At 42.6% G+C, this 27802-nt stretch overlaps 1 protein-coding gene across 1 annotated transcript; it reads left to right on the top strand.

The window, feature by feature from the left end:
• The first annotated feature begins 346 nt into the window (after positions 1 to 346).
• LOC137418856 (uncharacterized) lies at positions 347 to 26244 on the top strand. The gene is made up of 4 exons (XM_068104999.2): positions 347 to 421; positions 24444 to 24498; positions 25492 to 25592; positions 25994 to 26244. Exons 1-4 carry the CDS (start codon positions 382 to 384, stop codon positions 26242 to 26244), a joined length of 447 nt encoding a protein of 148 aa, XP_067961100.2. The 5' UTR covers positions 347 to 381.
• Positions 26245 to 27802: the final 1558 nt, after the last annotated feature.

Genomic DNA, 27802 nt, shown 5'->3' with positions numbered 1-27802 from the left:
TTGCCAAGGCCGTAACAGCTATCGGCTCAAAATCCTTTTAACTGTTGATTTGGTACAGTTACACGTATCGGGAATTTGGTACACGTATCGGGAGTACATACGACATAGCGATTGTGAACACGATTATCGATCACGATTCACGATCACGATCATCATGATCATAGTGTATCAATCACGATTTGAAACACGATGGAATAATATTTACCGATATGAACAGTGATGTGGCTTTTATTGAAATTCTAAAGATACTGTTTAGATTTTGCTGATTTGCAAGTGATATGATTCAACGGATGTTTATATGAATCATTTAAAATAAAAAAACCCTTCAATTTCTGATATTTTGCCATCGCCATATGCAGATTCGCCACGGACCCACGATCGATGTTTCTCTACGTGAACGTACCCGTTTGTTTGCGGACAGGTACGTTTTTCATGGAAGTCCTTCACGAACTTGCTGTCCATGTCTGACGTGCGACTGAAGGTGCTACAGGAATGTGGAATTTATTGGTTTCATGCTTTAGCATTCACCGTATCTGCATTGCCTGTTTGCTTCTGGCCTCCCACCCGTGCGTATCACGGGTATTTCTCTAGTTTCTTCAATAATACTTATTTGATATTTCTCACATTCATGATGTTTTCCATTTATATACCAAGGCTGTCTATACCTCCACTCTTTAGTTTGGTTAATGCTTGGTTCTATCATTTATATATTAGTAAAAAAGGCGGCAGTAGCCCGTTAAAATCCCTAACCCCCCCCCCCCCCCTTTAAAAAAAAATCTTATCACGTATATATGTATATATATATATATATATATATATATATATATATGTATATATATATATATATATATATATATATATATACATATGTAGGAGTTGCGGATGTCGGTAGGACGAGACACTTCTTAGCTGTTCAAAGCTCCTTTATTTCCACAGAACTCACTCGCGACAGGAACTCATACAGCTTTTATAACGCAAAATCACTCTTCGAGGGGCATGGCTCCAAGAACCGCGTGCACGCCGTGCCCCCACCATCAAAAGCCTCACTGGCCCGTGCCTGTGGATTATGTCCCAATAAGGTAACCCCCACATGTGCCCCCCCAGAATTCACTCACACGGGCAATGTCAGTTTTCGGGGGGCCTTAACCACCCGGCCGAAATGACTGATGACCCGAGCAGGGACTGTTAGCGGCTTGGCGGTGGGCGGGCCAACCGGCGACTTACCCGATGGGGGACGGCCCCGCCGTGGGGGTTGAGCCAACCGAGGGGGCGGGTCTAGGCCTCGGGGGGCTGCTGAGGTTCCTCACGGGCCTCCCGAGGCTGCTCAGGTTCCTCACGGGCCTCCCGAGGCTGCTGAGGTCCCTCACGGGCCTCTCGAGGCTGCTGAGGTTCCTCACGGGCCTCCCAAAGCTGCTGAGGTTCCTCACAGGCCTCCCAAGGCTGCTGAGGTTCCTCACGGTCCTCTTCAGTAAAGCGCGACGGTGACCGCCAGCGGCATAGGCTCGATAGGGGCCGGGGTCCCATGGCTTGGAATCGCCCAGCCCGGGTAGAGAAAGTAGTTCATGGGTGCGCTCAGTGCGCTCGATGGTTACGAGCAGCAGCGCTTTTAGCGTCTCGTACTTGCGGTCCTTCGGAGGATCCTGAAGAAGGCTCACCACCCTGGTCGCAGTGGAGCAGCTGACCGCAGACATGACATAATAATACTACGTGTCGTCCGCAGAAATGTTCCGAATGGCGAATTGAGCCTCAGCTTGTGCGAACCAGATGGCCGCTTGTCGTTCCCAAAACTCCGGCAGTTTAATCGAAACTGCACTTGTCGCCATGTTCGTTTGAAGCTCCGAAAACGTTGAGAGCAAGACGGGGTCACCAACGTAGGAGTTGCGGATGTCGGTAGGACGAAACACTTCTTAGCTGTTCAAAGCTCCTTTATTTCCACAGAACTCACTCGTGACCGGAACTCATACAGCTTTTATAACGCAAAATCACTCTTCGGGTGGCGTGGCTCCAACAATCGCACGCACGCCACGCCCATACCATCAAAAGCCCCACTGGCCCATGCCTGTGGATTATGTCCCAATAAGGTAACCCCCACACGTATATATGTATATATATATATATATATATATATATATATATATATAGATAATTTTTTTGTTTGTTTGTATACGAGATCGAGGCTCGTGAAAGAGCTAACATTGATCACACCAAAAATCAAACAGACATATAAAACATATAATAAGGGGAGCGGTAGACAAGATGGGGAGAGAGGGGGAAGCACACAAACACAACATTTGAGAGCAGGGACATCGGGAGATCTGTGGGAGGGAGAGGGCTTGGGGGGAGGTGGGAGAAGTATAAAACACATGGACACTCCAAGGACTTCCAGGAAAGGAGTTGTTATTTTAAAAAAGTGGATCTGGGGTGAATTAGCAGGGGTAGAAAAGATCAAGGTTTTGGATGGGGGAAGATACGAGATGGTGGTGAACAGCTGTTTTAAAGACCTGGAGGGAGGAGTGGGATTGAAGAGAGTGAGGGAGTTTGTTCCAGAGGCGGGAGAAAAGAGGAATGAAGGAGTGAAGGTGAGCAGAGAGTCTTGATTTTGGCAGTTTAACCATAAGAGGGTTGCTGGCAGATCACTTATATATTTATCGTAATATATCTTAACACTTATGCTTATCACTTATATATATTTTAACACTTATAACCATAAGGGAGACTATCAATTCCATTTCCTAAAATAAACCTCTTATCATCCAAAAGCTCCAAGAGCTTTCTTATTTACCTCTTCTGAATATAATAATTGATGTTTATAACTTCTTATCGTATTCATTTTTCTGAACTCTTCTTTCTTTAAAGTTAAACAATCATAATAATTTTCAAAGTTTATTGTTTCTTTAATAACATTTTTCTTTAATCCTTTTCACTTTTTATCACTCTTTTCAATATTATTATCAATATATTTATAAGCATAAGCCTTAGACCTCAATCCTATAAATTCACTCATTACCTAACCCCCCAATTCATTCTTAAACTTTCCAATAACCTTTTCATTCTTTGAAGAAAACAACTTATCACCCGGCTTGTAATTACTTGTATCATATGTATCAATATCATCAATCATATCTGAATAAACATCTTCTGCATCAATTTTCAAAATAAAACTATCTGTATCCATATAAAGGAGATTAACATCATTTTGATATTTCTTCCTTAAGTTATTGTAAAAGTAATCATACATTAATGACTTGGATAAATAAAGAATTGATGTTCCAATATAAATAGGCTTATCCATTTCAATACTATCTTTAACCAAATGGATCGCACAAAAGTTCTCTGAAAACACCTCTGCTCTTTGAAAACTGGGTCTATTAATTAATTTTGTTGCTTGCTTCCAAGATGTAGCGAGTCTTACGTTTGGTCTATTCCTAACATTTTTCATCGTCTTTCCAAATACAGCGTTATTCATTAATTTATAAAACTCCTTTTCAAAATCTGTTTTAGCTTCTATCCTCCTTTGTGTGTTAAAATCAATATTTGCTTTCAACCAATGACTTTGACTAAACTGTAAAACTCTATGAATCTTCTTCACTCTTAACCCTGCTGATAAACATTGCCTCAAGTTCCTTTGGTGTAAAACCTAATTTCCTTTATTATATAATGTAGTAAGTAATTTTTCTGTTGATTTACCTTTTGTATTAAATGATTGTTGATAATCACTTAACCATTCTTTTCTTGGTCTTGCTTTATCAGGAGCATAAGGCAGATCTTTATGTTTATTATGAAGTTCTTCAGGATATTTCAAATCAGTCTCAAAATAATATCCAATTTTAGCTTTATCCAATTCTTTTTGTGTAGAGATAATGATATCCTGTAAAACCTTTTCATAATCTTTCTCTTTAACCCATTTGAGTTTTCCATAAGGTAGGGCTTGAGACATAGCCCATCCATACAAATTATAAGCATCATAATACATCAAATAATAAGTATCTTTTGTAGTATCATAATCAGGAAGATATTTGTTGAAGCTTTAGCATTTCTACTCGATCATACTTGAGATATTCCTCTTCGTTTAGCCTTTTCTATCATCAAAAGTATATCTACATCACTGATCAAATCCAAGACCCTGTTTTGTCATTTTTAACATCGCACTCCAAGCTAAACCAGGAGCAGTGTAATAGTGAGCGGGGTCCAATCCATAGGAATTTTTATTATGACAGACGGTTCTAAAAGTTTCAAATACATCAGCCAATAGTAGGCGATCCGTTTTAAGATGCAAATCGTGATACTCTCAAAGGTTCTTTATATTAAACTTTTTCCAAACATTTTGTGCTCGAGTATAATCTTTATCAGTGATATATAACATCATTACGGCGAGGTCACGTCTTTTCGAAGCTGCTCCATGCGCTCACGCTCTCGAAGCTAAGTGATCTATCACAATCGTGTTTTTGTCGAGACTGTATCTATCTTTCGGTGTGTGTACATATAGCGTATCTTTTGGAAAATTTTCGGTGCTAATTTTTCGTACATGTATACACAATCGTCGGTTAATGGTATCGAGTATTCTGCGGCCTAGTACTCGTAGGCTTAGACTACCGTACCGTCTCCGACCTTGTGGTTTTTTCTCTCAGCGATTCGTCGAATGCGCTGAAATTATTTTCGTTCTCTGTTTCGTACCAGTCGTTCACCCCGTACCTCCTTGTTTAATATCTGTACTCACAAAAAAAAAAAAAAAACCCCAAAAAAAATATTTCCTTCCCAGGTCTTATTCGTTTATTTGTTGTTCTTTTTGTTCGTTCGTTCTTCGTTCACGATCACGCGGCTAGAAATGTATAATCTCTCCCCTGAACAACTATTTTCTCTCATATATTATAACACCCTTTTCTTCTTTTCCTACAAAAGGATGCTTTCGTCTTGCTCACCAAATCTATTCATTCCAAAAAATATATATAATACCATCTCTTACAGTTCCTCCTTTCTACATTCCCTAAACTATCCAGAACTCCACCCCTCCTCCAGTGTCCTCAAACGTATTTTTGACTCGAAGGTCTCAAACTCATTTTGCAAAAAATGTTCGTTTCCCATGAATCGTACACTTTTCAAAATCCAATCTCACCCCTCCCCTCCAAATCCTCCCCATCACCCATCCCTTTCAAATCTCCCTCGCTCCTCCCCTCCTAGACTCCCCTCTCACCCCTCCTCCTCAAAGCATCCTCCCTGCTTCTTCCCCCTTCCAACTTTCACCTTCATCTCCCCAAACCTTCTGCCTCGCTCTTCCCCCTCCTCAAATAACACCTCACTGTGCCTCACCCAATCTCCATCAAACCTTTTGTCTGCCCCATTCTTCCCTTTCTCCAAGCTATTCTGAAATCTCTGAAATCTCTGACACACCTTCAACAGCTCTCCCTACCTCTTCCTCCTCTTCCACATCTTACCCTACCCCCCCCCCCCCCCTGTTCTGGACCCGATGCTCCCCCTTCCTCTTCATTAACGGTATGGACCTCAAACATCCGGGGCCTTCGCTCAAACTTGACTGACCTCTCCATACAGGTTGCTTCTGACAAACCAGATGTGATCTGCTTAACAGAAACTTTCCTCCTTCATGATGTCTCTGATGCCTTGGTATCTCTCCCAGGTTACTCCCTCCTCCGGTATGATAGACCTGAGCCTCGTCCTGGAGGTGGGGTTGCTATCTTTATAAAAAACTCTCTTCCTCACTCGCCCTCCACTGCCCTCTCTCCACCTCACCCCCAGGAATACCTTTGGCTACGGCTTCCCCTTCGCTCCCACCTTTTGTTCATATGTGTGTTGTACCGTCCACCAAACAGCGATGACTCCATCTACATCTCACTGTCTGATAATATGGACCAACTTCTATCTACCCATCCCAACTCTCTCTTCCTCATATGTGGTGATTTCAATTGTCACCATGCCAGTTGGCTGGGGGTGGGTACCTCTCTCACCAGCCATGGCTCTTCAGCAAAGGACTTCTGCGACTCACTGGGACTGACACAATCTGTCAATTTCCCGACCCGGAACTCAGTCAACGGAGCATCTTCTCTTCTGGATTTGGTTATGGCAAACTTCCCTGAAAATGTCTGCTGCTCTTCTTCTGCTCCAATCGGCTCATCTGATCATGTGCTTGTCAAAGTGGACATCTCTCTGACCATTCTCAGAGAGCCTCCTCAGCGTCGACGAGTCTGGAATTTCACTCAGGCCAACTGGCACGGTCTTCACGCAGCCATCAATCATCTGGACTGGTCTCCCATCTCTACCGCCTCTGACATCAACTCATCCTGGGAATTCTTTCAAAGTAAATTGCTCTCTCTCATGCACAGATTTATACCATCTCGTCTTCAGTTGTCATACCCTTCCTCCCGTCCATGGTACACGGAATCTTGTGGTGAGGCTGTTGCCCTGAAACAACTTGCTTTCGTCTCCTGGAAAGCAAATCCAACGGAAGGAAATCTCATTTCCTTTCACAAAGCCCGAAACAAGTGTGTGTGTCCACCCTCAGGAGAGCCAGGAAACAATATCTCACCATTCTCAAGACCGAACTCTCTTATCTGTCTCCCTCTTCCAAATCCTGGTGGCATCTGGTCAAATCTGTTTCTGGTGTTTGTTCCCCCTCCATCCCCTCCCTCACCTCAAACGGCTTAACGGCTGACTCCGCACGTGAAAAAGCTGAATGCCTCAACTCTGTGTTTGCCTCTAAATCTTTTGTCCCAAACCCATCCCTCTCTGTACCCACCGTACCCAGTCGTACCCAGCTGCTCCTGGACTCTGTGTCCTTTCCTCCTGACAAGGTGGAAAAGTTTCTGTCAACCCTCGACTCTGATTCTGCAACTGGTCCTGACGGCATCAGCCCACGGGTCCTAAAATCATGTTCTTCTGCTCTTTCACTCCCTCTTTCTGTTCTCTTCACCCTCTCTTTTGCTCAAGGTCATCTGCCATCTGCTTGGAAATCAGCCAACATCACCGGTTTGCACAAAAAAGGTGCAGAAACAGATCCCAGCAACTACAGACCAATCCGCCTTCTCCCAATTATCAGCAAAGTCATGGAATCCATCATTGCTTCAGATATTAAATCTTTCCTCTTCTCCAATGGCTTGATCTCTGATCATCAATTTGGTTTCAGACCTGGTCACTCTACTCTGGACATGCTGCTTCTGCTTTCTCAACAATGGATGGAGGTCCTCAACGCCAAACAGGAAATTAGAGCTGTCTCCCTTGACATTTCACGTGCCTTCGATACGGTCTGGCACCCTGCTCTGCTCACCAAACTCTCCTCCTTTGGTATCCATGGAAATCTCCACGCATGGCTGGCGGACTTCCTCTCTGGTCGTAGTTAACGTGTGGCCCTGAATGGGTTTCTCTCATCTCCTCTTCCTGTTCAGGCTGGAGTTCCCCAAGGTAGTGTTCTGGGCCCTGTGCTTTTTCTGGTCTTCATCAATGATCTCTCTGACTCTCTTGAAAATCCTCTCTATCTCTTTGCTGACGACTCTACTCTCTGTCGCTCCATTCCTCATCCCTTAGATCGGCAGTCTGCAGCCTCCTCACTCTCTGCAGACCTGGACAAAATCACAGACTGGTCAAACAAGTGGAACATGTCTTTCAATCCTGACAAATCTCACACTCTTACAATATCTCTCCGAAAGGACCGACTGGACAACCCTCCCATCTACTTTCTCAACAATCCTCTCCAAGAAGTTCTGTCGCTCAAGCTTTTGGGTCTCACTATCTGCCATGATCTTTCTTGGGAAAACCACATTTCCAAGCTGGCCTCCAAAGCCAGTCGCCGACTGGGCATCCTCCGTCGTGCGAAGTCCTTCCTTGGCACACCTGAGCTCCTCACCACATACAAGGCTTTCATCCGCAGCTCAATGGAATACTGTTCCCCCCTCTGGGCTGGTGCTCCTGCCTCACACCTTGCTCGGCTTCACGCTGTTGAGGCCAAAGCTTTCAGAATCATTGGAATCTCCTGCGATGTAGTCAACACACCGAGGGCCTTTCACTCACTCACCGCAGGCAGGTTGGTGGTCTTTCTGTCTTCTACCGACTCCTCTCCGGCCTTGCTCCCCCAGCTCTCTCTGTGCTCTGTCCCCCCAATATTCCTTCAGGTCGCACAAGATCTGCCTGCAACCCTCTTATGGTTAAACTGCCAAAGTCTAGGCTCTCTGCTCACCTTCACTCTTTCATTCCCCTTTTCTCCCGCCTCTGGAATAAACTCCCCCACTCCCTTCAATCCCACTCCTCCCTCCAGGTCTTTAAAACAGCTGTTCACCACCATCTCTTATCTTCCCCCATCGAAAACCTTGATCTTTTCTACCCCCGGTAATTCACCCCAGAGTCCTTGCAGTGTTCCTATGTTTTATTCCTCTCCCACCTCCCCCCAAGTCCTCCCGATGTCCCTGCTCTCAAATGTTGTGTTTGTGTCCTTCCCCCTCTTCCCCCTCTCTTTTGTGTCCTTCCCCCTCTCTCCCCATCTTGTCTGCCGCTCCCCTTGTTTTTTGTGTTTTGTGTGTCGGTTTGTCTTTTTGTGTGATTAATGTTAGCTCTTTCACGAGCCTCGATCTTGTATACAAAAAATAAAATAAAATAAAAAAATCTTTTATTTAACTCGTTCTATAAATTTTCTTTTGAGGGAAGTTGTGTTTCTTCAAATCTCTCAAATGAATCCATATAATCATAAGGATATATACCCTTTTGTGATAAGAGTTCAATCTCTTCTTGATTTATGAAATACTCTGGAAGATTTGGAAAGTTTTTAATATTTGATAACAAGTTAGATAATGGACTTGCCATCTATCTATAATTCCAGTAATCTCTGTGTGTGTGTGTGTCTGTGTGTGTGTGTGTGTGTGTGTGTGTTTGTCTGTGACCGCTGTTTCTCGACAACCACGGGTCCGATATACTTGAAACTTGCCAGGTATATTGCTGGGGACCTGAGGATGTGCCTTTTCAAGGTTTCATATTAATCGGAGAAGTAGTTACCGAGCTATGGCGATTTAGCCGTTCGCCGTTCGCTTTGGCTTTGCGAATGGACCAAACCATTCATGTAAATAGAGGGGGGGGTTCTGTGGTCGTTCGCTTTGGCTTTGCGAATGGACCAAACCATTTCATGTAAATAGAGGGGGGGTTCTGTGGTCGTTACTGCCACGCGGTTTGGAATGTTTTTCCGAACGGGCACCCACGTACGGGCACGTCCTAGTAAATTTAAATGTATCAAGAAACCTGATATGAGTTATAGGAGATGTATGAATTTTTTTGTGAATGAAATGTATTTCTGATCCGTGTTAGGAATTGCTTAAATATCTCCAGATGTCTTTGAAAGTTCATTAATAAATAGATGCGTATCATAATGAGCGTTGTTGTGAAGAAAGACAGGAATGAAAGAGGGAAGTTTAAAATTAAGATTACAACTTTGATGAGCTGGACGTCTGTATTTACCTGTAAGATGACAATGGTCTCTAACCTTTAATCCTTTATCAATTTTCTCATCACAAATATGACATACAGCCTTTGGTTGTCTAAACTTATTTTTCTCTTCTTTTTTTAAGTACATGGGTTTATTAGTTTTTTTTCATTATTTTAGATAATTTTATACAATCCATTTCCAGTCGCCTCACAAACTCCTCTGAAGCATCTTTTCCTCTATAAAGTTCTAACTTGTTTTGTTGTATTTATCACCTGCGGATGATTTGATATAATAACAGAAACCACAAGGAGTATGTTTTTGATATTTATTTGTGTATGATTTTTTGGGATTTGGAGAAGTGGTATATATCTTTTCCATGATACTTTCAAAGTCGGCATATATCACAAATGGATGTTTTATAGTTTTGTTGAAATCTTTGAATGATACATTTGAACCTTCCCCCGGCATACTAATTACGGCGGATTTATGATTGCTACATTATTTTGAATGCTGGTTTAATCTTTCTGTAGTATGAAAGTAGTTGAGACATCGCTTACAAAGATATGTTTTACATTTTCTATTGACTACTTATGAGGTGATTAATCTTGATAAATTTCTAATGTAAGCATAGTGTGAGTTTTCTTTTGATTTAAAACAAAGAAGGTCAATGTGTGTTTTATCATCTTTGTAGTTATTAGAAATTTTTAAAATCTGAACTTTGTTTGTATCTGTTAATCCATATACATTAACAGATAGATTATTCATTTTCTCAAATTTAAGAATATCATTTAATGACTGGAAACTTTAAATCTTTAACATTTAGTATATTCTCATATTTCTTATAATGAGATACTTTCTCAGGTTTTGAAAGCGGGGGATGAAGGTGAGTGAGAACAGACAATAGGAAACATTTATTATCTTTATTTTGAATATTAACAACTGCTTTTTAAAGTTTTACAACCCTTGGTAAATCAATGTAAGAAGACGCTTTAAGAGGGTCTGATTTTAGAATGTGTTTATCTTGGAAAGTGATTTTACGAATACTATATCCACTACCTGCAATTGCATTATCTACATCCTGCTCCTGTTTTACAAGTTCACCATAAACACATGATGATAAGAAATCTTGGAATGATGTGATAAAGTTGAGGGTCTGTTCTCATATAGGGAGTTTCTTCAACACCATCTTTTACCATACCCATTTTTACTCCCATATAAAACTTTAAAGTATTCATCTCAGTCAACGTATCATTTACAAGTGTTTCAACAGCAGGTTTAACCATCTAAATCGCCTCAGCTATTGATTTTGGTCCAGGAATTTCAAACTCAAAAACCCTTATCTTAATATGTCCCTTAATATGTCCCTTTAATAGAGTATCCGACTGACTCTTCATTCTTCTTGTGTTTTTGTGGTTGAAGGTGTCTAGGAAAACCCTTCTTCAAGACATCCTTAGAACAGACATCACAATGTTTTGTTTCTCGTTGAAGCGGGGATATCAGCGGAAAAAGATTGAATGTGTGTTTGTCGGTTTGGAGGTGTTTTTTGTAATATTTGTACTCATGATTACAAAGTCGCAATACATTGTATTCACCATATTTATAGAGTAAAACTTTACTTAAAATAAAATTTTCTTGATGAAAATCTCGTGGTAATTTATAGACACTCTTTCGCTTAAAATAAAATAAAAAATTGATGAAAATCTCATTGAAAACCATTTATTTTAGTTGGTCTCATTGAAGACTTTAAGGATTAAGACCATTTTACCTACCAACTTTGTTACTTAATAAATACAATGTTTCAAAACACAAAAGACACATTTCAATCAATGTCCTCATTTAAAAAGGATACTGAAATATATTGCACTGATGTAAAAATTGAACAAAGATGATTACAACAACTTTTGGATTAAACCTATTATGAAAGATAATATGAGCTACTCAATCCCTTTTAAAGGAAGAGCATTCTCTGTCTTTGGGAAGCCATCAATTAAAGTAATTATAACAAAAGTTTCACCACTATTTATGGAGATCTTTAACAAACTAGAGGAGGTAATGAAAGATGTTAAAGTATCAAAAAACGAAACTCTTTTTACTGAAGCTTCTGAAAAGGAGGATAAAACTATTAGCTCTAAACACGGTGAAATTTCTATATTCTTCAATAAGCCTAAAGATGTTAATCTTGATGAAATGAAAGATGTTAAAACAACAGGAGAAATGTCATTTCGCTCAATAGTAGTTAGGAACCATTTTAAAATTTCCTTTAATATTATAGATATAGTAGTTGAATCTGTTAATGAAAAAAAGTATATGGATATAGATGGTAATGTTATTTTCTGCTAATTAAATATGAGTCATTATTCAAGTGAAGACATCGGGGATTATGATAGGGATGATCGTATCTCTATTGGAAGAGAAGACAGTTATGATAGTGAAAGTTTGTGTTCTAATGATAGCTATGAACATAGTTTTATAGATGATGAAGATGAAGATACCGATGAAGATGATGATTATACCACTACTACTAGTACTACTACTACTACTACTACTACTACTACTACTACTACTACTACTTATACAACTATATGCTAAAGATACTGATGATTTTTAGTTTAAGTAATCTTTTAATATATAAATATGATAAATCCAAACGACATACCAGATATTGAGCCTCTTAAATTCCCTGATTCTTCATATGATAAATTGGAGAATTGTCCGGCTTGTGAAAGAGTGGCATTAAATACAGAGTCAAAAGCCCATAAACAATGTTTATTCTGTGATTATCTTTTTATTAATGATGACAAAAAATATAAAAAGAAATATAACTCTTTTAAATTGGAACCAAAAATGAATTACTTTACAAGATTAATAAGAGAGATTAATGTTAAGCATTATGATGATAATACACCATTTCTTACAAGGGAAGAGACTATTTGTATTGAGGAAATGTATAGGGGTTTAATGATATTTATTATTCAAAATAATTTTAATGGAAATGTTAATACAAGATACTATATAAATAAAATAATGGATTATTTTGAAATTCAACCTGAACTCAGGATAAAATATAGAGTTTCTAAAAAAGCTCATAAAAAATTAGATGACTTGTTTTCCAAATATAGAAATGAATGATTTTTTACCTGTTTGGGAAATCAAGATAAAATTTAACAACCATAAAAATTTCCCAAATTCATTAATATGTCTAATAGTTGGTTCAAGTGGTTGTGGAAAAACCTGTTTGCTTTTAAAGATGCTCCTTACCCCCAACTTTTTAGATTATGATAATTTAATAATTTTCACAAAGTCAAGTTTTCAACATGAGTATCAACTACTCTCACAGGGTTTTAATGCGGGTCTTCAAAAAGAAGATATAATTCGTTTATTTAAACCTCCAAAAAAACTAAATGATTATAACATTGAAGATATAATACAACTATTTTGTGATACACAGAAAACAAAACCGAAACCAAAACCTATAACTTGTATTCTCAATGATAATACGGATGATATACCTTCACCCCAAGATTTAGATAAATCAAAAAAGAACCTCGTTATCTTTGATGATTGTGTTAATGAGAGAAACCAAACGGATATGGATAGCTACTATACAAGAGGGAGACATTCTTCTTGTAATTGTATTTATCTCAGTCAATCATACTTTCAACTCCCTCGTCGCTCAATAGGAAACAATGCCAATACTTTTATTTTGTTCAAGTTCAATTCAATAGATGATAATATTTTTTTGAGAGACAATTGTTCTGCATTATGTAGTAAAAAAGAATTTGAGGAGAATATGAAACACACGATTGGAAAATATACATATATTGTTGTGAGATACTAACTGATATTTTTTATTTTATAAATAATTACATACATAAATGACTATTATTATTAATCTTGTGGGTAAATCTGCTTCAGGAAAAAAACTTTCATAAGTCTAAGCTCTTGAATCATGAAGATGAAAAGTTTGTAACTTAAAAAAAAAAAACACCCTATGATTCGTATTGTATCTACAACGACCAGAGCAATCCGACCGTGAGAAGTAGAAGGTGAAGATTATTACTACATTTCAATGGAGGAACATATGCGATTGAGGAACGAAGGTCAAATATTTGACGAGGTCTCTCTTGGCACAACAAAATATTCACATTGTAAGAGTGAGTTAAAGAAACTAAAATCTGGTGGTTGGGATTTTACAAACTAATCCAGAAGGCATGAGACAAATTATGAAACATCTGAGTGATAATGGAGTTAAGGTTTTATCATTTGGTTTTGATGTTGATGAAGAAACTCAAAGCCAACGTATGAAAAGCAGAGATACTGGTATTAGTGAAGAAGAAATTACAACTCGTATTAATGCTAATAAATAATTTGATAAAAATATTTAAAGAAAATAATTTATTTGAACACATCTACTTTCATGATAAAGAAAAGGAAAAATTTTCGATTGACCTTTACAATTCAGTAAATGATATTTTAAAATAAATAAATGAATGCGCAAGAAAGAGCAATAATATTTAAGGAACATCAGGAGTTAGTTTCAAAAGTTGTTAAACAACAGGAAGAGATAAAGAAGAAACGGAGACAAAAACTAACTGATGGAGAAGCCTTTGAAAGAAAACAAGAGAAATGTTTTGACCACTTTTAAAAACTTCTCAACACTCTACAATTCCTGCAATAGAATATACTTCGAAAAAACTTCAAATGATAGATAATTTTAGTAAAATGACAGAGCAAGAACTTGGAGATATAGGAGAATTAGAATATGATGATGAATGATTATTTCAACAACTGAAGGAGATAAATCAACCTCCCGATTGTGCTCTGACGGCTATTTCAAACAACGAATATTCAGCGGATTCAAAAACCATAGCGGTCTCATTCCAACAGAAGAAACAGCAATATTCTATCTTGTTAAAGAAAATGTATTGATATTTAATGATAATTTGAGATTCTTGAGTTCTGTTCGGCCACCTGTTAAATTAACTCCAAGATTAATGTTTCTTCTAACAAAAGATGGAAGCCGAGGAACAAAAGGTCCTGGTACTGATTCAACGTATTTCAATGAACCATTGAATATAAAAAATGAAGATGATGGAGTATATATTAATTTACGAAACTCACTTGATTATGGGGTTTATGGTGCTGGTAAAAGCAAGAAGAATGAGAAGGAAAAACATATTGTTACGGTTCGCGGTTAAGGATGTTATATTTGCCGAGCGGAGGCCCTGCAACCTAACAGTTTTTCCCGACTCACCCGATTCACCCAGACGTTGGCCGTATCGCGCCACAGCTATTCAATGTGGAAAACTCTAAAGCGACCGAATGCAAAGAGGAATAAGAAGAAGACGTACGGAGGAATAACAGGTTTTATTAATTATTTTCACAAGCCAAAGCAAAGAGAGCAGTTGGTTATATACAGAAAATGGAAGGAGCAGGCACACAGTGAAATCTTTAGCTTACCTATACAAGCTTAATTAATAAACCCCAGGACAACGTTGAAGACAGACGGACGATCACACTTACACGGGGAAATGCAGGCAGGAATGAATGGCTTGGAGATGGGTGGCTTTTAGAGGCAAGGAAGGTTCAGCGGGTACTGGGCACGGTCGGGCCAGAAGGCACCGCCGTCAAGAAGCCGAGCTTTGGTCCCAAACTACACGGGCGAAGTTCCTTTCTCTGTACTGCTGCCTCATGCGCTCCTTGCGTTGCTCCGGTCCGCTTTTCCTGCAGCACGGCACATTTCACGGCGGCTCGGTCACACCTGCTCGTCTCCAGCGCATCTCCTGGACCCATCTCCGTCAAAGCTCATTTCAGATCTCCTTGGGAGCGTCCCGCGGCGGGTTATATAGGCCCCGCCCTTTACCCTTTTCGAACCTTCCCCAAACGTTCTCTCTCCACCCTCTCAAGCCAAACCCCTCGTTCTGGGTTGGATGAGCAGGGCTGACTTACTCCTCCCCTCTATGACGAGGTGGAGACCCGCCTTTCTTCTTCGGCGTTACCTCGTGCGTAATGGAGTCAAATGCAGCACAGTGGACGGCAGATGGAAATGCAGTAAAATGCCTAAAGAGGCAATTGCAGCAAAGTGGCGAACCTGGCACTTGGAAGCTGCCATGGGGCGTCAGAGGGCCTACTCTTATTTAATTCGGTGCAATGAAGAGTCAAACTAGTGGGAAACACATCCTTAGCCTAGACAGAGAATAAGGGACTAACTATTTAAAAGGATATATCGTGTCCTGTGTGTAGGTTTATGGAATTAACTAAGAGGACGAGCTGCGACCATTCTTTACATTACGAGGGTCAGTTACACACAACAAAACCATACTTTTCACATTCGTTACACTTTCTCAAAATTGTTACACTTCTCAAATCCGTTACACTTCTCAAATTCGTTACACTGCACCCTCCTTTCTTCAGGCCCGTACTCGGGCCTACAAAACTTTAACTTAGTGTGACACGTAGGTGTAATTCCCTCTACAATTAACCTGACCCTGAGTGTGACAATTTTAAAACACAAATAAATATGTCCCCCTGCTGCATTGCACCCTGCCTAACAGATTTGCGCCCACAGGATAACCGAATTACGGAATTGTTTTCAAGCTATACATTTACGGTGGGGAGCATTATTTACAGTGATGTTCTTTCTTATTTACAACGCAACCCAGGACCTGCGTTTTTTTTTCTTTTCTTTTTAGGGAAACAAAGAGAAGGAAATTCCTGTTGGGAGGGAGGAGACAGCACGCATTGCATCGATGCACCAGTACCAATAACACCAAAGCACCCAAAAGCACCCAAACGCACCAACCAGTGCACAGTCATTACTGTTTGCAATAAACACACAAAAAAAACAACTGGTGGTGGTCTTCTTCTTCTCTGCTGGGCCGATGTTCTTCCCGATGTCTTCTTGCTTCATGCGGCCTACTTGGACATATAAAAAGCACAAACCGTGTCCATTTTTATTTAGGGCCTCAGGGGCCAACTAAGGGTGGTCCACCTGTTTGGCATAGGTGCCACCTTACCGAGGTCCGCAAGCAAGATTCCCTGGCCACTATGGCCGGTCTCCAACAGAGGTGCCCTGCCCCAGAACCTGGGGTCCATCAAGTGGTACTTGGCCGCAGAACAGCGGTCCATAAAGTGGTACATCAATGCAATGCATGCTGGTTGAGAGGGCCCTGGCACACAAGACGACCGCCGCACGCTCCCCTCAACACCCAGTGGCGCACAGTCCTCAGGTGGGAGACAAAAAGGGGGGGAAAGACAGATGAGCGAGGGGTAAGGTCACAAGGGTATACATCAAACAAGGCAATGCAAGGCGAAGTGCATATGGAGAGCGAAGTGAGAAAGCTCGTCCCTACCGTACGTCACCCCCCCCTGTCACCTACTCTACCCTTGCCCTTACCCCATATTTACAAAATCTACACCTTTACAAATCCGTCGCTACCGTCACATCTTCCCCATATTTCCCCTACACCAAATTCGTCTCCACAATCCCTCTATCCAAAATTTGCCATCACCCAATTCATCATCAACCCTCATAAGGAGGAAGAGATGGAACATCAAGGCACAATGTCACACCCACGTCATGATGCGTCTCATAATCCAAACATTTGCACAAAAATAATTAAAAACAACCATGGCATGGTGTGGAGTACCATCGTTACCTCAGGTGAGTGGATGTAGATGGTGCGAGGAGATTTTCATCCTAACTATCCTCTAAATGTCATTAACACACTTTACACTACCGGGGTCTTTCCCTGCCAATCCATTGGCCAACTTTCACTATGGGTTCTAAAAACCAATTCCCATTGAACAAACTGTGGTGCTTCTCAATTTGGGGTCTCACTCCCCCGATTCAACTCCCTGTGCCCTTGCACAATTTCCGGGCTGGGGCGTGTAGCTCTCCCAGCAGGTCTACCCACCTGCACACCTCCACCACTGCAGTTGCCACCCGAGCTTACCTAGCTCCTCACCCTAACCTATCTAATTGGGGAAGGCCCCTCCTGGCTCTGTCACCCCACTCAGTGCCCTCTGGCACTGGGCTACCCGGGTCCGTCCTCCGGATCCTCGGGCCCCATCCACAACTACCGGCTCCCAGAGCCCACCTGCGGCCTCACCTTGGCCGACATCCTCACAGTGGTGGAGTGCCCAAACCAACTACACACACTAACAGGCTACACGCCCAGCCATTTCCACAACACTAATACACCCATCCAAATACCATTCTTCCACCACGCACCACAGATGCCAATATCCAACCACAATTTACCTATACCCTCTACCTAACACTTACACTACCCTCCCCGGGTATTCGTGATGGGGGTCCATCCTTCCCCCACTCACACCTTCGCACCATCCACTCCACTCCATAGTTTCCACCATACTCACTCCACGACCATCCATTCCAATACTCCATATACTCCACACTCCATGTATTCCACATTCCATGTATTTCACACAACCATTTATTCCATACACCTGTTGGTGCACACCTGTGCACTCACACCTGGTGCCACCTGCACCCTCCTTCCTTCCTGGACCATTTGGTCAACACCACACGCAATCACCACTGCTCCCTCATACACTGCTCCATACCCCTGTTCAGTTGCACACCTGTGCAATCACACCTGTTCACCATACACACGGCATCATCTAATCTACCTGGTGCCCTGCTAACTTAGTGCTCCCCGTCTTCCCTTTAAACTTAGCACATACCACGTCATTATCATCCACACTACCCTCTCTGCGTCCCCACTACAGGTGTCATTGTCACTACCTAATCTTAACGTCACCTAAGGTCATCTTCTAGGTCCCTACACATTATCCAAACCCTCCCTCGGCGAGCTTACACTGCCATAAACCCCATAAATCTAGTGCTCCTTTGCCCCCCGTGTGAGAGATGGCAAGGTTGCCATCCCACCACATCGGGGCATTTCCCACTATCAATTTTGCACACCAAATCCAACAAATCAAAAATTTTGCCAATCACTACCCATCATCTGCCAATCATTACTGCCAATCCTTTGCCAATCATCAAATTTTGCCTTTTTCTAATTTTGGGTCCAAAACACTATTCTCGTCACACAGTCTACTCACTAATGCCTCTCGGTGCGCCAATTCGTCTCTAAAGCTCGGCTTCGTAAAGCCGAGCAATGAATGCGGGTTGTTTGGTGCCGGCGGCTGGATACGTCCGGCACTCGGTGCAGGGAAGGAGGTTTACCCGGGCCGAGATCCCACGCACCACCTCGGCACAGAGCCATCCCATGGCCCGATCTCGACCTGCCGGAACGCCTCAACAAAAGGGGGTCGCCATGACGACCCTTCCTATCGGGCTGCCCGTTCCGCCTAGCGGAGCACGGACGCGGCCGTTCCAAACGCGGCCCAGCGTGGATCACGTACGGCGGTCCTTTCGAACCCGCCGTGGTTCGGATCCCCGCTGTTCCTCGCGGCACGCGAAGCTGCCCGACGTGCACCGAGGGCCCGATTCGGCTAAATGTCGTTCTGACCGCTAACCCGGTTACCGTCGATGCCTCACCTGCATGCTTACACGCATACGCTAGTTCACCCTCACTGAGCTCGATGCTCCAACGCCGCCCGACACCCCGCATACTTCGTTATTGCACTCGTTCTTTCGCTCACAGACTTGGTCACACACCTGACCACCGAACACCTTGGCACACACTCGTCGTTCGCACACCTCACCAACACACCTCTTCGCGCCCCCTCCTCGGTCACCTCCTCCCTGACAATCACAGGTGTGCTCTTACTCGCACACCCAACCACGTGCCTCACGACCAATTCCAGTGTGCATTCCCACACACGCTCTACCCTTCCAGGTGTGCATTCTTCCATTCCAGGTGTACTTCCTCTCTCACCTGTCACAACCAATTCACGCTCCGTGTCACTCTCACTACTTTCACCACCACTCTTGACAGCGCACTCACCCTTACTCTCGACAGCGCACTCTTTCCTCATGCACCCGTCCGTTACACACCTTTCTGGCGCACACTCTCCCGTTACATCCTCTGTAACACTCACCACAGGCGTGCATTGTCCCTTACTTTTGACAGCGCACTCTTTCCTCATGCACCCGTCCGTTACACACCTTTCTCGCGCACACTCTCCCTTTACACCCTCCGTAACACTCACCACAGGCGTGCATGCTTCCGTTACATCCTCTGTAACACTCCTCACTACGCGCTTCCATGTGCTCCCTCGCACACGCGCTACGACCGACTCACTCTCGACGGCACCCTCACTCCTCGGCGCGCACTTTTTCCTCACACACCCCAGAGTCGGACATTCTCGCACACCTCCTCTTTCGCACACCGTACCTGTCGCACACTTCACCAACGGCCTCTCACGAACACCCGGATCCAAATCAACCCCCAAGCCGACTGAAGCTTTCCTCACATCATATGCATTTCCGAATATATCGCCACTCACCTTGGCACCTCGTCTCCGCACCTCCTTCGCCACCTGCAAAGTCTTTATTTGGTTAGTGAGCACATAATTATGAATTGAGCACCGACCTTGTACATATTCCATCACTTCCTCCTTTATCTCCTTTTTAGTTTCCCTCCGTCTTTTCTTAATTTCACTCACCCCTTCTTCCACCTCCTCTAATTTTTCCTTTACCTCCTTCATCTCCCGGTGCGCCCCCTCTATCTCTTCCTCTAACGCCACTTTAACCGTTTCTATGTGCGTCCTCACCTCTCGGTCCTTCGTCTCCATTACTTCTGTCACCTCTTCCAACTTCTTCGTCAACCCCTCATGTACCATCTGACATTCCTTCTGTGTCGCTATTAATTCATTTTTAATGTCCTTTTGTGTCGCTTTTAACCCCCCGATTATTGCAGTGTTCTTTTCCACTTGGTCCACGAGTTCCTTTTGTCCCACTGTCAGCTGTTCTACTCCCCTCGTCAGACCCTCTATTCCCCCTTGTAACCTCGCCGTATTATTCCTCACCTCTTTCTCCATACGTTTTTCACCTCGCTTTACCTCCTCGCGTACCCCCGAGACCTCCTCACTTACACCTCGTCGTATCTCCTCTTTCATCTCCTCCATCTCTTTTGTAGATGCCACCCTCATCTGTCCCAATTCATCCCTCTGAGCATCCAATTTACTTTCTAACCCGATTTTCACCTCCTCTATCTGGTTCCCCATCTGTTCGATTTCCCGGGCGGATTGCTCCCCTATTGCCCGCAATTTGTCTTCCATCCTATTTTCTAGCCCCTCTAACCCATTTTTCACCCCCTCTATCTGATTCTCCTGGGCAGCCATTCTATTTTCCACCCCCGTAAACCCATGTTTCACCCCCTCTATCCCATTGTCTAATCCCTCAAATTTCTTGTCTAAACCCTCAAATTTCTTGTCTAAACCCTCAAATTTAGCTTCTAGCCGTTCCCCCATTTCTCCCATTTTGCCCCCCATTTCGCCCATTTTGCCCCCCATTTCTCCCATTTTGCCCCCCATTTGCTCACCCTGAGCATCCATCCGGTTCCCCATTTGGCCCATTTGGCCCTCCAATTGCTCACCCATTTCTCTTTTCTCTCGGGTGGACCTATCATTTTGGGCATCCATTTTTGCCATCATTTGAATCATAAAGACTCGCATGTACTCTGGCATTTCTGGCTCGGCTGCCGCGACCACGTGCGCAGCGCAATTTGGTGCTGCTTCGGTCACGGGCGCGGCAAAATTTGGTGCCGCTACAACCACGTGCGCGAGGACGCCATTTTGTGCGCCTGATACCCCCTCAACCACATCCTCCATAGACATTTCCCCGAGGTCCTGGGTCGATTCTACCCCATCTATCTCTCCCACCGGCATCCCATCGCCTTGACCAGCCATGGCGCGATTTCAAAATTCGGGTTTTGTAAAACAAAAGCAATTTCGGTACTTTGTAATTTTGAGCGCGTTAAACGCTTCAGGTCCGAATCCCACTCCTGACACCAATTGTTACGGTTCGCGGTTAAGGATGTTATATTTGCCGAGCGGAGGCCCCGCGACCTAACAGTTTTTCCCGACTCACCCGATTCACCCAGACGTTGGCCGTATCGCGCCACAGATATTCAATGTGGAAAACTCCAAAGCGACCGAATGCAAAGAGGAAGAAGAAGACGTACGGAGGAATAACAGGTTTTATTAATTATTTTCACAAGCCAAAGCAAAGATAGCAGTTGGTTATATACAGAAAATGGAAGGAGCAGGCACACAGTGAAATCTTTAGCTTACCTATACAAGCTTAATTAATAAACCCCAGGACAACGTTGAAGACAGACGGACGATCACACTTACACGGGGAAATGCAGGCAGGAATGAATGGCTTGGAGATGGGTGGCTTTTAGAGGCAAGGAAGGTTCAGCGGGTACTGGGCACGGTCGGGCCAGAAGGCACCGCCGTCAAGAAGCCGAGCTTTGGTCCCAAACTGCGCGGGCGAAGTTCCTTTCTCTGTACTGCTGCCTCATGCGCTCCTTGCGTTGCTCCGGTCCGCTTTTCCTGCAGCGCGGCACGTTTCACGGCGGCTTGGTCACACCTGCTCGTCTCCAGCGCATCTCCTGGACCCATCTCCGTCAAAGCTCATCTCAGATCTCCTTGGGAGCGTCCCGCGGCGGGTTATATAGGCCCCGCCCTTTACCCTTTTCGAACCTTCCCCAAACGTTCTCTCTCCGCCCTCTCAAGCCAAACCCCTCGTTCTGGGTTGGATGAGCAGGGCTGACTTACTCCTCCCCTCTATGACGAGGTGGAGACCCGCCTTTCTTCTTCGGCGTTACCTCGTGTGTAATGGAGTCAAATGCAGCACAGTGGACGGCAGATGGAAATGCAGTAAAGTGCCTAAAGAGGCAATTGCAGCAAAGTGGCGAACCTGGCACTTGGAAGCTGCCATGGGGCGTCAGAGGGCCTACTCTTATTTAATTCGGTGCAATGAAGAGTCAAACTAGTGGGAAACACATCCTTAGCCTAGACAGAGAATAAGGGACTAACTATTTAAAAGGATATATTGTGTCCTGTGTGTAGGTTTATGGAATTAACTAAGAGGACGAGCTGCGACCATTCTTTACATTACGAGGGTCAGTTACACACAACAAAACCATACTTTTCACATTCGTTACACTTTCTCAAAATTGTTACACTTCTCAAATTCGTTACAATATTATTGATGCTTTAAGAAGGCTTGGTTCAGGTGTTCGTTTTCTTCCAAATGACCCATCACAATTAGTCAATGGGCTATTATTGTTGTTAGGTAGTAAGAAGGCTGGAAACAACAATTGTTTTAATGAAGCCTCGGCCATTTTAGATCAGTTGATGAACATGAAAATAATTAATAAATGTCAATACAAAGATATTTTATTACACATTAAATAAGATGAGAAGCACAATTCTTAGTTTTAATTTCACGACAAGTGATTACACAGCTTCATTCCCATACCCACTACAACGTGACCGCAAAAGATTATGAGGCATCTTTATCGTCAATGGAAACTTATAATACCTTGTTTAATATCATGTGAAACTGCTGTCGGGCAGAGTTTATTGGAGGAACCGGTGTTTCCTTCGTCAGTATATGTCCCTCAATGCTCCGCTGTGGATGGTGAGGGTCAAAAGCCATCTACTGTTGGAAGCAAGGACAGACCAGCTTCCTACCCACCGAAGCGAGTGAGATTTGACTTCCCACTCTGTCGCAGCCCACGCGATCGCCGGGCACCTACGCGACTCAATTTGTAAATTGTTATGCTTGAACTTTTGCTCTATATTGCTTTGTGTTCTTGTTACCACACATATGGTTATGGGCAGGGATGGTAGTATGTACTCATGCTGATTGATTTTATTGAGGGCAGTATGCACTCATGCATGTTGATCGATTTGGGAGACTGTCACTTCTTGGAAACCTCCTCCATATGTCGTCGGTTTGAAGGGAAGGGGAGATGTTGGATACTGCAAAACCCTTTGGTATTACGCATGACGTATTAGGCAATCCTGTTTCCGTTTCCGGGAAGGCGGAGTCAGTTGCTCGATGATGCCCTTCAGCTGAAGGCTTGCGTGTTCGGTCACTGTATTGTTTCAATAAACTCAGATGTTCATCTCTGCCTCCTTGAACTTTTAACACCTTCTAAATAAGCCAAATGAGCTTGACATTTCTCACAGGCTTGTTTGAAATATTGGGTGTATGCTAACCTTCAATGTGGTAGTTCAACTTTTGGGGAATGTTTGAGAGGCCCAAGGCATGTGTGTCAATTATAACCTTGACTTGGAAGAGAGTGAAAAGAGCAAAGATGGGGGCATCATGATAATTATCCTTGCCTTAAATAAGCAGCCGAACAGGTATCCTAGTGTTACGCACTCCCACCTTTGAGCTGTCTAGTCTCGGTTTGAATGTCAGACCAAGCTACAAATCTGGGTGTTTTGTACACAGGGCGAGGTATCCATGTGTGCTGTTTGGGTTCGGGTCCGAACGTCCCAGCTGCCAGCACCATTGTTGGTGGCTGTTAAAGATCACGTGGTTTCTTTCACAAAGAGTCGGCGAGTTATCGGCAGCACCATGAACGAGTTACAAGTTCCTGCCAACCTTCGATGGAGCAGTCTGATTTGGGATGACGACCCTCCAATGATTGGCTGTAGCCTAGAAATGTTCCTTGACCTCGAATGATACACTCCAGATTTCTGTAAAGCGCATCTGCCTCTAAAATGTTTTACATCAAATTAAAGGCGTAAATCTCAAAGAGACAACACTCACTTGTGTGCTACTGTGTACAAACATGTCGACAACTTGTCTCAAGCTCATCGTTCAAGTTTGTCTGACACTTGTAAAACCTGTTTTAATTGAGTACAAGGTACAACAGTAAAGTTCATTATCCTTTGCTTCAAAATGAAACAATATACACACTTTCAAGTTTTAGTCCGAAAAGCAACACCATGAATATAATTTCTTTTAAAGATTATTTATTTTTTGGTTTTGGCTTCTTGGCTATTCCACTGTTTATGTTGTCATTATACTCCAACATACATACCTTTAATTGTTTGTGTGCTGCTGCAGACAAACATGTCGACAACTTGCCCCAAGCTAGTCCTGAAAAGCACGGCTCACACTGGTAAGATACAACAACAACGTTATTCATTCATCATTTTAAAATGAAGAGAGTGACATATTTAAACTTGTGATTCGAGGACAATAGACCGTGGGCCGTCGGTCAGAATTCTTAACTTTCGTGACCCACATCGAGTAACTAATCAACGTTGAAATATTATTGTCCAAAAACATGTTTAAAAGCATACCATATAACTCGGCAATCTCAGAACTCCACCATTATTTTAAAAAGTGGAAAAAAACCTCAATAATTTCGACAAGGACCTCGCTAAAATTATCCAGTCATAGTTGTCCTTTCATAAACGCATCGGACTATCCCATAAGCAACAGCCAATCAGATAACGCGTTTCAAAGAAGCGACTCTAGCAAACATGGCGACGCTCATGTCGTCTTCGGATGCTGATGCCAGTGGTGCATCTGCCGATGATTCAGAAGGGACATCATCTGGATTTTGCTGTATGCACGTCATTGCAACGCACAGCAGGGTTATTCCTCTTGCCGAGAAATCCTTCAAAAAATTCAAAGAATGTGCTAATCTCTGGAAGGAAATGGAAAACACGCCCGAAAGTAAAGTAGCACACAACGCAGACCGCTATGGCTGGGACTGTGTATCAGCGGCAGAGGCACCGGCAAAACAGCCGCGGCATGTCGACGATGATGATGAAAGAAGTGGGAGGTAAGTACCTAGATCTTGACTAACTTTTTGTTAGATCTAACTTTAATTCTAGTAATAGGGTAGTCTAGATATAAGCTCAGACTCTAACTTAAGTCTAGAATTTAGAAAGCTTTCCGTGGCTCGGACTGTTGAAATTTGAAAACCTCCGTGATCAGGTGATTCGGACAGACGGGAAATCAGACAGACGGGAAATTTCACCTCTACACTGTTCTTGAGATGAATAAATTTTATATTTTCTACATACTTCCTCACCTTTAGGACGATGCTCATAGTAATAGATATTTTAAAAAATTAATTTACCTGTATTTTTTCTAACCTCAGGAGAAAACGAGGCACTCCAGGATATCATGCTGAATGCTACGGCCATTTTTGCAATATTACTGAGATCAACCGGGCCATTCGGAGGAATAAAAGGCAAAAAGGTAAAATATACCAACTTTACTTTTGTTTTCTCATCTCCAAAAAAAAAAAAAAAATTTGCAATTGTGTTTTAAGTGGAAAACCAAGAACCAAATCCTATTGAAAATAGTTATACTCACGTAAAAGGGTAATTATGAGTTGATATTGTAATTTCCAAAATCAAGTTTATTGCCTTTCATTGATCGACCTATCTTGGCTTAGTAATTTTGTAACCAAAAATCATTTACCTAAATTTGCTTAATTTTTTGATAGATATTTCTAATTTATAATTCAATAGGTTATATCAATTGTAATTGATTATTTCACAAATTAGTACAGGAAAAAAAAATCACATCTTGCAAATCATATATTGGTATGTATGTACATATTCGTAATGATGAATTTAATTTTGTGTAATTTTCAGAGGCTGCAACGAGCACATCAAGACTGGCTGTTATTCCAGAAGTTGAAGACTCGCTAGATGAAGAACCACCCAAGAGATGTCTTCGCTCCTCAATTGATAAAGCGACACCATCTGTTGCAGGACGTGAGCATGTGTTGCCAGTACGATGTGTCATCTGCAGAACCAACCGGTATGTGAAGGACTCGGGAACAGGGAAGAGAAAGGTTGAGAAATTAATGAATTGTGAAACCATGAGTGGGGGCAATTATTAAATGCTGCAATGATGAAACAAGATCAAAGGTTGCTCTTAGATATTAGGGATAAAGACCTTGTCGCAATGGAAGCAAAGTACCACAAGTCATGTTACCTAAGGTATACTAAAGTAGTTCATAAATCTCAGACAAAAGTAGAGATTTCACAGCAATTGTATGAGAAATCATACCAGAGTTTTTGTAGTAAAGTGGTTGAGGAGAGGATAATCAAAGGAAACGAGATTCTGCGACTTACTAAGTTAAACAGATTATTCATTAAAGAGGTGCAACATGTGGAAAGCATTGATGCCTCTTCATTCAAATCTGGTCGTCTGAAGACAAGGCTTAGGAGATCATATCCTGTTCTCTGCTTTTGCAAGCCATCACGTCAAAGTGAGAGTGACATAGTATTTGTTGAAACACTTGATGTTGAGGAGGTGGTAGAAGATGTTGTTGAAGATGTGACTAGTGAGGACAGCGAGAGCAGTGAATCAATTCTCCCAGACCAAACATGTAGAATAGCACAACCTTTAAGGGAACTATTCCATGCTGCTCAAGAATTGAAGGCATCCATGAGTAATGTGCAAGCAAATACAGTATGGCCTCCATTAGCCAATGATATGTCAGTAGATAAGATAAATGAGCTCATCCCTACCAAGTTGTACAATTTTCTAGCATGGAGCACTGGGGTAAGTGAGGATGTAAATGAGTCTGAAAAGGCTTCAGTCCCTGATGAATCACAACGACGTCTGCTTGCTGTGGCGCAGGATCTAATGTACATAAGATCAAAAGGAAGGATGCTTCTTCCGAAGCACACGTCTTTGGCAATGTCCGTAAGACACATCACGGGCTCGGCCAAGTTGATAGGAATCCTAAATGGACTAGGCCACAGTGTGTCCAATTCAGTCACTTTAGAACATGACACGGCTCTTGCAAAGAGGCAGCTTGCCCTGGGTGTTAACATTCTTCCTGCAGGTACTCAGTCTTCATTTACCACTGTTGTCTGGGACAATAATGACTTCGGTGAAGAAACCCTGTCTGGTAAAGGTACTACGCACAACACAAACGGTATCCTACTGCAATGGCCTTCCACATCACTGTGTACTGATATACAGTCTCCACAACCCATACCTTTACCAAGAACTCGAGAGAGATCAATTCAACCCCCAGAATCCAACATAAAGAAGTACTTTGGAAACAAATGTGCTGGTCCTGAGCCATATGGAGTTGATGTTTCTCTGATGGAAGAAAATCACCGTCCAGTCCAACAATCTGCAAGGGACTTGGATTTGGCATTGAGACTGATGAAAATGGCCGAAGTATCTGACAAGATCTTTCCTGGGTGGACTGGATGCAACACCTTGCTGCAAAATGAAGTTCCAAGTGTCTCGACAATAGGCTATTTGCCAATTATTGATGCAAGTCCCACGGAATATGACACTGTGTACACTATTCTTGACACAAGTCTTCAAATAGCAGACACACTTAAGCAGCAAGAGATAGTGGCAGTTTTCGATCAAGCTATCTACTCCAAGGCGCAACAGATCAGATGGAGCAATGAAAGATTTTCAAAGAGATT

This window comes from Myxine glutinosa, chromosome 10, assembly GCF_964187855.1.
Source record: "Myxine glutinosa chromosome 10, kmMyxGlut1.1, whole genome shotgun sequence".
NCBI classification, from domain to species: Eukaryota; Metazoa; Chordata; class Myxini; order Myxiniformes; family Myxinidae; genus Myxine; species Myxine glutinosa.
This window is presented reverse-complemented; position numbering and strand designations above follow the sequence as displayed.